Genomic DNA, 9,935 nt, shown 5'->3' on the forward strand with positions numbered 1-9,935 from the left:
GCTACAAAACGTATTCACGTTAAATCACGTAGTAGCGTACGGTAACAGCTACTAGCCAATCAGAAGCGCTCTCTACCCGTCACTCATGCGTGTTTCGGTTTACTGACATTTAGATTAGCGTACGTGCCTTTGGATTGCGGGGTTTCTGAATAAGTGCGTGTGGTTCAGGGTAAAACGTTAGAGAATTCTTAATAACACATCTGTTTAGCAAAACGGATGAAATTTGACAGCAGCGCCTTTAAAACTTGACCAATAACCAACCTGGCCAACAGAGACACGCCATCGTCACGAATTTCAACGCGGAAGTGCCGATTTATCTTGTCTGATTGGTCGAAAGATTGTTTCCCTTCTCCGATTGGTTAGAAACGTGCGAGTCGAGATTATGCGCTGTTGTTGTGTTCGCCGACACGCGGTTATGGTTTCGTTTCGCATTCACCGAATTACTGCACTGAGAATCTAAAACAATTTATTTTGCGTCTTTATAAAGAAACTCACAGAGATCCATAAAGCTTCCGTGCACGTGCATTTCGTGTTGTCCACGTTTGTTTTGGGGCAAACATGCGTCAATTTATGTACGTGTTTCTTATCTCATGTGCGCATGTATCGTCGGAACCTGATTTTGCCAAATTTGATGGTGCCCCGCCGTCAAAGATCGGTAGGTCTGATGATATGATCAGTTGTCAATGTATTGATATGCATTTTCATAAACACTATCGCGTATATCCTACGTAAACCAGTTGGATGACTCACGTTGTGCAGCTGTTATCTACAGATGCATCAGTCACGATGTTTATGATGTGTATACTCGCATTGTGTTACTCAGCTGTTGTCGGTGCTGGGATCGGAGGAACCGCTACGGCCCACTTCCTGCGGCAACATTTCGGACCGGAAGTAAGAATCGACGTTTTTGAAAAGAACTCGGTGGGTGGTCGTCTGGCCACTGTCTCTGTAAACAACCAGGAGTACGAATCCGGTGGATCCATCATTCATTCCCTCAATTTGCACATGCAGGACTTTGTCCAGCAACTGGGTATGCATGAACAGAAGGTAGAAGAAACATGAATAAATTCTGGGATTTTTATTAAAAGATAAAAGCCGCTCCCCAAAAGAAATAGTCAATTATGACATCATAAAGTTGTTTGACAATGCTGCATGTTTAATGTTAGGATTCAACTCCAAACCAGCTCAAAATAATATAACAAACAGTTATGTTATATTACAAAATGATAAACAGTTTGCATGTTTTGGATAATTGAACTTCAAACGCCCCAGTAATCTAATGGAGTCATTTGCATAGGGGCTGAGACATGCTTGCTTTTAATACTTGTTTTAATTTGATCCATGTCAACAGGGCTGAAGTACCGTAAGAGTGTAGCTGGCAAAACGGCAGTGTTTAATGGAGAGGAGTTTATTCTGGAGGAAACCGACTGGTACCTGCTGGATTTGTTTCGCTTATGGTGGCGTTATGGAATCAGCTTCATCCGTCTGCAGATGTGGGTGGAGGAGATCATGGAAAAGTTTATGAGGTGAATGATATGAGTTATTAGAAATCGTCTGTTCAGTAACGTTATGAAATTGTGAGATGGTTAGAGGAAACTCGACAGTTGTACTGCCATTCTGAAGATGCTCTGATGCCGCAATTATTTTAGTTCATTTATATGATCACGAGAATCCACTGGAGGCGAATGGAAATAATTCAGGTAGGTGGTTATTCTCCTCATTTGTGCAGGAAATTAAAACTTAACAGTTTTACATTTACATTGTCATTTTGCAGAGTAGGTGAGGAGGGGTGTTTAAATAAAGGCCATTGATCGTCTAATGAGAAACCTCTCTTATCATCGTCCTCTCTTTCTCGGTTGCTCTGACACCCTTTTCTCTCCTTTTCTTGCCAGGATCTATAAATACCAGGCCCATGGCTATGCCTTCAGTTCAGTAGAAGAACTGTTGCACTCTCTGGGGGGTTCGGGATTTATCAACATGACCCGACGCTCTCTTTCCGAGTCTCTGTTGGAATTGGGCGTCTCCCAGCGCTTCATTGATGAGGTCATATCGCCAATTATGAGGGTCAACTATGGCCAGAACACCAGCATCCCAGCATTCGTGGGTATGTGCATTAGTTTGAGTAAGAATGCCATTTTCCGTGCGATTATGCCGACCAAGGTTTTTCAATGTTTTCTTATCAGAAGTTCTATCATCATGCACTTCACTGCTGTCCATCTGAAACTTTATATCTTTATAGCAGCCAAAAACATACTACGTTTTTGTCACTGTAAAGCTAAATACAGATGGAATAATATTGTCTGTCTGATAGTATCAGGAGTGGTGGATCTTGCATATGCATGTGGGATACTGTATATACATTTGACAAAAGTGCCTGAAATTATATATGAGCTGTATTTGCTTAACTAAAGCAATTGCAACTCCATATCACTTTATATTTCAAAACCTTAGGGGTCACAATATCTTGTGAGAAAGTTAAGTAAGGAAAGATAAATCTTGAGTTATTCTGGATCATTTTAACAAATAACATAATGTTGGTTTTAGACAGTCGTGGTACCCATCTCGCTGCTTTGGTTTCAAACTTGAACTAATGCATCTTGTTCCGAACAGGCGCTGTATCTCTGGCTGGTGCACAGGCCAATCTGTGGGCTGTAGAGGGAGGAAACAAGCTGGTTTGCTCTGGGCTGCTAAAAGAAGCAAAGGCTAATCTCATCCAGAGTCAGGTTACAAGCATTGAACTCCGATCGATGGGTAAGACGTCCATTTTAAAAACGGATGACTCTACAAAAGAAGCATTTAAGCCATGATCTTGACTATGATGGTACATTTAAGATGACAGCGATTTGCAACGTTTTGTTGGTTTTCCAGTAGGCTTTCCTACTCAACTGTATCGTTCTGTCTTCCCGTCGCCCCATTGGTGGTTGCTGCGATACATTGCTGCTCATTTACATAGTTACAATACGCTGAAGTTTGTCACAAGGTTCACTGTTGTCCATGCCACACTCATTAAAAATCAATAGCTTCCAGTCACTTTGTCACTGCAAACGCTGTCACGCTAAGTGACCTATAATGTCAGAAAATGTTGTATTCCCTTTTGAATAACATGGTATATTGTATTATTAGCTTGCACAAATAATTGATTTCTTTTTTCTCAGGAGATTACCCCCAATATGAGATCACCTACAGCTCTCAAGATAAAAATACATCAGAAGTTTATGACATCATAGTAGTAGCAACACCTCTCCAGCAAAATGTAGACACTGGAATCTCCTTCCAGGGCTTTGAGCCCGTTCTGCCAGAAATCCCAGGCTCCTATCACCAGACTGTGGCCTCCTTCATTCACGGATACCTCAATTGCTCTTACTTTGGCTACCCTGACCCTAAGCTGTTCCCGTTTTCTAGCATACTTACCACAGACGTTTGTGACCTTTTCTTCAACAGTGCCTCCGGCATCTGTCCAGTCAACATAACCTCCGGCTTCCGCCGCAAGCAGCCCCAGGAGGCCGGAGTTTACAAGGTCTTTTCCCCTAAACCTCTGGAGAAGACTGAGCTGAAGACCCTCTTTAAGTCGTATTATTCAGTGCAGGTCACAGATTGGCTGGCGTACCCTCATTATGGAAGCACCCAAGAGTTGCCGCCAGTGGTGCTGCATGACGGCATGTACTATCTTAATGGCATCGAATGGGCTGCAAGTGCCATGGAGATGAGCTCTGTAGCAGCTAAGAACATAGCGCTCTTGGCTTATCATCGCTGGAACAGACAATTGGAAATGATTGACCAGAAAGACCTTATGCACAAGGTCAAGACAGAACTCTGACCTATTCTTCAGTGTTATGAGGACAGCAATGTAAATTATAGACAAACTATGCAACAGCATGCGTTCTTGTCAGGAATCACAGAGAACGAACCCAAGCGCAGGCAACAGGAGATGAAGGGGTTAACAAGACTTTAATAAATAATAAAACAGGAACAAAACAAAAACCCACGAGGGAGTAACAAAACAGTACACAATAACAAATATGATAAAACTGATTACTAAACACTCAACAAGAACTCAATATTAAACACTAAGACTACACTTTACTTGACAAGGCTTCAAGGACACAGTAAGGAGTACAAGCAAGGGATATTGTACAACCAACGAGCCCAAGACAATAGACAAGAGGGTATTATATAGGGAGACTAACAAAGGGGATAACGATGGGCCGGTGTGGGTAATGCGACACAGGAGGAGAGCTATACTAGAAACGAGAGGGGCAGGGCCAAATGACGAGACAGGAGAGAACGCATATTATGTCCTGATTGACCATAATATGTTCCTCTCCACATAAAACACGTGGGTCTGTCACGATTCTGCCCCTAGACCAGAAAATCAAGACAAGAGCAGGCAGAATCATGACAGTTCTAACCATTCACAGTTTGACCTTAAATACTTATTGTTAACATGAATTTGTATTTTACATTGTCCTTCAGTTAAATTAAAAACTCTGCTAGTCAAGGAGAGCAGATTAAAATGTAAGATCCTAAAATGTGGTGTGAGGATTTGTTTTCCATGGCTGTCTCTGTTCATGCTCGCTACTCATGGAGAAGTAAAGATGGTAAAGTGAACACTCTTGAAGAGAGATATGAAAGGAATTCTCCATTAGTTTTTCCCCCTCATGAACAGTTTGCACAAAAGGGGTCTTATGAGTTTCTGATTTATTACGTTTTTACATGTACAGTATGTGCACGGTAATGTCACTGGAAATGTCTAAACACTGAGCAATTACTATGTAACATAACGTTGTTTATAATGATTTCTCACTTCAATAAATGATGGGTTATGGTCATTTTGTTGACTTTTTGTCTTTTGGATATACAGTAAACGGACAGGTTATGTTTCTTTCAAAGCATTAAAAAGTTGTGTAATTTTCTGAGAGTGGTAGTATGTCAGTGCATTGCATTAATTGTACTAGGAGAGTCGCAACTTCAAGTAAGTTAAAGTGGAAAACCCATTCTAATATGTTCCTTGTGTATATTATGGATATAATATAATATTGTTATAAAAGGTTTGTGATGTACAGAAAATTGAGTTGTTGAGTTGTCAAAATGAGTTCACACTTTTAAATGAAGAGTATGTTAACAGTCTATTTAAAAGACAACAAACAAATAATTGTTCATGTTAACCAACGCATCAAGTAATGCAAATGAAGGAGGAATGTGATCGTGAAATGTTATAAACATATAAATATATATAAATACAGCGTTATAGCACATCATGCATTTTAGGAAGAGAATATAAGTTACACTCGTTATTATTAAATATTATTATAAGTAGTTAAATGCGAAGAAACTGATCAATTTACAAGTGCGTTTACTGGTGACGTCAGAAGGGCGTGTTTTGCGCTCTTCCTTCAGTACATCATGTTGACGAATCTACACGACTGCACTATCGGGACAAATACTTAAAGACACCTGAACATGGAGCACACTTTTGGAATAACAATGGCCGTTGTCACGCTGTTTTGGGGATTTGTCGGTGGACTCGTCCCGTGGTTTATTCCCTATGGGCCGAACAGAGGGTATGCATTGTTTCTGGACTGACGCGTTGTTTCATCACAAGCGTTTTTAGATGCGTTGTTTGCTTTTTAAACGTCACGCGGCAGAATACTCTACATTTACCACAATCCATGAAAGTTTAAATGTTCAGTCCATCAACGAAACATTACAGTTTACCTCCGACCTAGGAAAATATTTACAATGGCACTTTTAGAAATGTCCAAATTTATTTTTAAAATATGAGTTATAAACAAACACCAGACCAGTGCAACGACGTCATGCTGTCTGGTCAAACTTTATCAACTTTTCGGTTTGTTATAATAACAAGGAACGTGGCTATTATAGGGTTGATCTGTGACATGCAAATAAAACACCGCAGCTAAATATTAAATAGGTAAAAGTACTCGTGCTACAAAAATAAATTAACTGCGTGTGTTTGACTCCCACAGTGTCATCGTAACTGTGCTTGTGTTAACAGCCATTTGCTGCTACCTGTTGTGAGTATAGTTTTTTTACACTGGGATTTGTAAGACTTTTCTTAAGATCTTAAGTTTGCTGCTGTCTATAAAGTTTTCTTTTTTTCGTGTTTAACGTTGTATGATCTGAATTATAGTCTGTTCAATTCATGAGCGGATTACTCACCGGGACATTTAAAAGGGTACAGGCTGGAAACGCATTTGACAACTGGTTTTAAGACTCCCTTCACAAAGAACAGAAGATGGCGCTGTTTTATATTTATTAAATATATTTAAGACTGTTTATTTATTTATTGTGCAGTGCAGCATACCATATATATATATATTAAGGCTTACAGAGAACTTGAGAATGATATTCTGTACCGCACTGCTCTGTCCTGTCTGTCTTCGTCTTCTCGTCCTGCATTGTGCTGATTTGCTCTATGCACTGCGACTAACGCCCGGGCCACACATAAACGTGTTCACACTGCACGCGTAGCCGTCCGTTGCAGATGCGGTATCGTTTACGCATCGAGTCTATTTTTGCTGTACAACATGGACTGTTTTAAAGTGATCCTGCACACATATCATGCTCAAAATGAACATAAATTGACCAATGGATTGATAAATGGATATAAATTAAGTTCACTAGCATTTTTTATTTGTTTAATTTAGCCATAAAAGCCGATTAAAATGTTGCGTAGTACAAATATTCTAGACTGTTTATATTGCGCGAGTTATTTTCAAACTCTTTTAATAGTCTAGGCTAAAATAACTTAACGTAAGCATAAAGTGTTTTAATGTAATGTTACCATCCTAACATCAAAACTACAGATAAATATAATTTGTTTAAATGTTTAAATAGTATGTTCTTTTCAGCTATCGTGTTTAGTCCTGAAAAGGTTTATGATTGTATTTTTGTGTTATCCTGCACAAAGTCATGTTTTTTTAATCTTGATACATTATATACGGTGGCCGGAAAGTGCAAAACATAACAACAAATCGCAAAACTGAAAAAAAGTCAGCAAAATAAAAACCCCCAAATCAAAATGACAAATCTGAAAACACAATATCAAATCTAAAAACAAAAGGGGCAAATCATAAAACACAACAACAATTCGGGAAACAAAATAACAAGTCAGAAACCACACCGACAAGTCTGAAAACAACAACAAATCAGTCAAACCGGAAAAGGTAGGTATTTTGTTGGAAGGGGATAGCTACTGCTGATTGGATGAAACTCTTGTCAATCAAGATATCCAGGCCACTCAATGTTACTATGAGAAAGGACATGCGTATGTGATACAACGCATATTCATTGATTAAAGTTCAAAAGCCAATTTTGTTAATAAAGTTGAAACGGGCTCATCTTGCATTAGGAGTAGATGCGTGTCTGTTTCACACTGCATGCATGCACGGCGTGAGCCTTGAGCAGCATGCATAGTGCAGCTGAAAGGCCAAGCTTGTGTACCATCCATGATCGTCTTCCCCTCAGAAGATACACACAATAAAGCATATAACATGATATGTACTTTAATCTGTGTCCCTGTTGGTTATGGTGAGAGAGTGATTGATCGTTTGTTTTTGCTTATAAATATTAACATAAGCCTGGAAATCCTGATTGACAGGAGTTTAATCCAATCAGTAGTAGCTAACCCATTCCATCAAAGTACCTACCTTTTCCGGTTTGACTGATTTGTCTTTGTGTTTTCCTTTCCTGTCGATGTGGCTTATGACTTGTTATTTTGTTTTCCGAATTGTTGTTGTGTTTTAAGATTTGCTATTCTGTTTTTAAATTTTATATCATGTTTTCAGATTTGCCATTTTGATTTTGGATTTTTAATTTTGCTTCTAGATTTGTTTTTAATTTTGCAACTTGTTGTTTTGTGTTGCACTTCTCGCCCACGGTAGTTATATATATATATATATATATATCAACAACTCGCACTAAACATAAAACAGAGAATCACAATGATGAAAATAGCGCGTTTTTATAAACCCTTTTTAAAAACATACGTTTCGATCAATCATATATTGGAATTTTTTGCACATGTCGATCTAGGAAACAGCACAGACAAAACAACGAACCTTAATAGTCAATTTATGTTTTTATGTAGCAACCCTGCTCATAAATATTGAGTGCTTTTGAAAACCATTGGCCTGTATCACGAAACCGGTTTGGGTTTTTACCCAGGTAAGTTTGCGTTTAGTTTGAGCATACTCGAGTTTTCAGGCTCAGGAAGGCAGGTTGGTTTTGAACGAGTATTCTAGGTTAGAGATCGCAAACCAAAACTGGACCAATCAGTTTGAGAAAAGTGACGCAGTGAAGCCACTCCCCATGTATATCTCGCTCCAAATAAAAAAAGTTTAAAATGATAAGATGTTAGAGAGGAAATCTTTTGCTGCTAAGTGTTTATTTGTATTGTATATTTACCTTTATTGATTATATATAATATATAGTCCATCAAACTGATGATGCTTTCCGTGTGTTTTCCCTGTGATTGGCTGTTTGCCGCATGTGTCACACTTTCAGGTGCACGCGCCTCACAAACTCTGAATCAACCCGGAGTTGACAGAGAACGTTTATACCAAGCTTTGTGCTACAGCTGAACCTGATCTAAACCAGGTGGGGTTTGTCTGGTTTTGTCAACTAAAAACTTACTCTGCATGTCAGTGTTTGTTCACCTCGCTTTGTGATACAGGCCACCTATCTGCTTGTCCTTGTGCATTGTGTCCGTAGAACACTTGAGGATGGAGGCAGGCCACGTTTGTTCATGGCAGACAAAAAGATGGAAAATGCGTTCTATAAATAGCTTGATGTTTGACCAATGGTGCGTATCTCCTCATCTATTTTATAAAATCAACAGAGCTTGAGTGTGCGATTCTCACAAAGGCCGCGATGAGCATGTCAGGGTCACATTAGACCACTAAATCAGAAGAAAACCAACTATACTTTGAACAAAGAAGTTGAAGATTAGGATGAATTCAGAAACATTTTGTTACAATTAAGCATTTCATTTAAATGTCACATGCTGGTGCAATCATAAAAATAGACCTGAGTTATTTATGCTGAACATCGTTTTTCTTTTTCACATTTGAGGTGAAACATAACCTGAGAATGTTTTAAAGAGGTTTGCCCGATAATACAATGAAAGAACATGTTGTCATTCTAAAAAAAGTTTGGCCCTTTTCCTAGCACATGTTATTTCAGTTTCTTTTTACCCTCTTACCTTCTTTGCATGAATTAACCTTTAGTAATATGTGCGTTTTGATTTCGACTGACCGGTATTCCCTTAAGTGTTGTCTTTGTTTGCGAGTCGATACTTTGTATCGTGTCGTACATTTTGTTCTTTCATATTTGTTTGTGTGAAATGTGTTACCATGACAAAGTAAACTATTCACTCTTTTGGAATCCCAAAGAATGCAGAGTTTGGCAGAGATGTGAGAAAGAGCTTTTGGATTTATACTGAGATTGTTCTTATTCCTTCACAGCTGGTTAATTGCCATCCTTGCCCAGCTGAACCCCTTATTTGGACCGGCACTGAGCAACGACACAATTTGGTACCTGAAGGAACACTGGCCATAGTGGGCGATGCATTAGCCCACATTATAGGAACAACGCCGTCTCACAAGAGCACAACCAAAATGCAACAACAGCTTAGGTTTACAACACTTGTGATTTTTAGAATTCTCAAAGTATGACGGATGCTTGTTTTTCCAGAATCTTAACAGCACACAAGCAACACAATGCCTCTTTCATCTTCTAACTTATTTACTTATTTACCGAAAGGCTTGGCATGCAGCCTAGGGCCCTGGGAAGAGTATAACAGACCGCTTCAGCTGCTGAGCTCCCAGCGCACAGCCCTACACAAGCAATCAGGCCCTTCCCTCTGATGGAATCCTTTGCTTGTTCATCCTCCAACAATGCAACATGTTCTCGAA

At 39.2% G+C, this 9,935-nt stretch overlaps 2 protein-coding genes across 4 annotated transcripts; both read left to right on the top strand.

The window, feature by feature from the left end:
* Nucleotides 1–5,069, top strand: pcyox1l (prenylcysteine oxidase 1 like). Of its 2 annotated transcripts, XR_013788241.1 has the most exons (7): nucleotides 1–655; nucleotides 824–1,030; nucleotides 1,352–1,526; nucleotides 1,893–2,104; nucleotides 2,611–2,751; nucleotides 3,156–3,879; nucleotides 4,403–4,423. XR_013788241.1 is itself a non-coding variant. In XM_079486446.1 (6 exons), exons 1-6 carry the CDS (start codon nucleotides 559–561, stop codon nucleotides 3,815–3,817), a joined length of 1,494 nt encoding a protein of 497 aa, XP_079342572.1. In that variant the 5' UTR covers nucleotides 358–558; the 3' UTR covers nucleotides 3,818–5,069. The 2 variants fall into 2 exon arrangements, 1 of the variants encoding a protein (XP_079342572.1); XM_079486446.1 differs by having other exon boundaries at nucleotides 358–655; nucleotides 3,156–5,069.
* Nucleotides 5,070–5,396: 327 nt separating this feature from the next.
* On the top strand, nucleotides 5,397–9,858 carry LOC306911166 (V-type proton ATPase subunit e 1-like). Of its 2 annotated transcripts, XR_013788238.1 has the most exons (4): nucleotides 5,397–5,561; nucleotides 5,988–6,035; nucleotides 9,486–9,655; nucleotides 9,784–9,858. XR_013788238.1 is itself a non-coding variant. In XM_079486279.1 (3 exons), the coding sequence occupies exons 1-3, from the start codon at nucleotides 5,461–5,463 to the stop codon at nucleotides 9,577–9,579; spliced, it is 243 nt and encodes an 80-aa protein (XP_079342405.1). In that variant the 5' UTR covers nucleotides 5,397–5,460; the 3' UTR covers nucleotides 9,580–9,710. The 2 variants fall into 2 exon arrangements, 1 of the variants encoding a protein (XP_079342405.1); XM_079486279.1 differs by lacking the exon at nucleotides 9,784–9,858 and having other exon boundaries at nucleotides 9,486–9,710.
* The last annotated feature ends 77 nt before the right edge of the window (nucleotides 9,859–9,935 follow it).

This window comes from Barbatula barbatula (assembly GCF_947034865.1).
Source record: "Barbatula barbatula genome assembly, chromosome: 22".
Lineage (NCBI taxonomy): Eukaryota > Metazoa > Chordata > Actinopteri > Cypriniformes > Nemacheilidae > Barbatula > Barbatula barbatula.

What these genes read in the sequence shown, in the direction of transcription:
- pcyox1l (XM_079486446.1), top strand. Translation starts at nt 559, where the DNA reads ATGCGTCAATTTATGTACGTGTTTCTTATCTCATGTGCGCATGTATCG. An exon ending in GGACTTTGTCCAGCAACTGG is followed by an intron (nt 1,031 to 1,351) that starts GTATGCATGAAC and finishes CCATGTCAACAG; the next exon opens with GGCTGAAGTACCGTAAGAGT. An exon ending in ATCATGGAAAAGTTTATGAG is followed by an intron (nt 1,527 to 1,892) that starts GTGAATGATATG and finishes TTTTCTTGCCAG; the next exon opens with GATCTATAAATACCAGGCCC.
- LOC306911166 (XM_079486279.1), top strand. Translation starts at nt 5,461, where the DNA reads ATGGAGCACACTTTTGGAATAACAATGGCCGTTGTCACGCTGTTTTGG. An exon ending in CCCTATGGGCCGAACAGAGG is followed by an intron (nt 5,562 to 5,987) that starts GTATGCATTGTT and finishes TGACTCCCACAG; the next exon opens with TGTCATCGTAACTGTGCTTG. An exon ending in GCCATTTGCTGCTACCTGTT is followed by an intron (nt 6,036 to 9,485) that starts GTGAGTATAGTT and finishes ATTCCTTCACAG; the next exon opens with CTGGTTAATTGCCATCCTTG.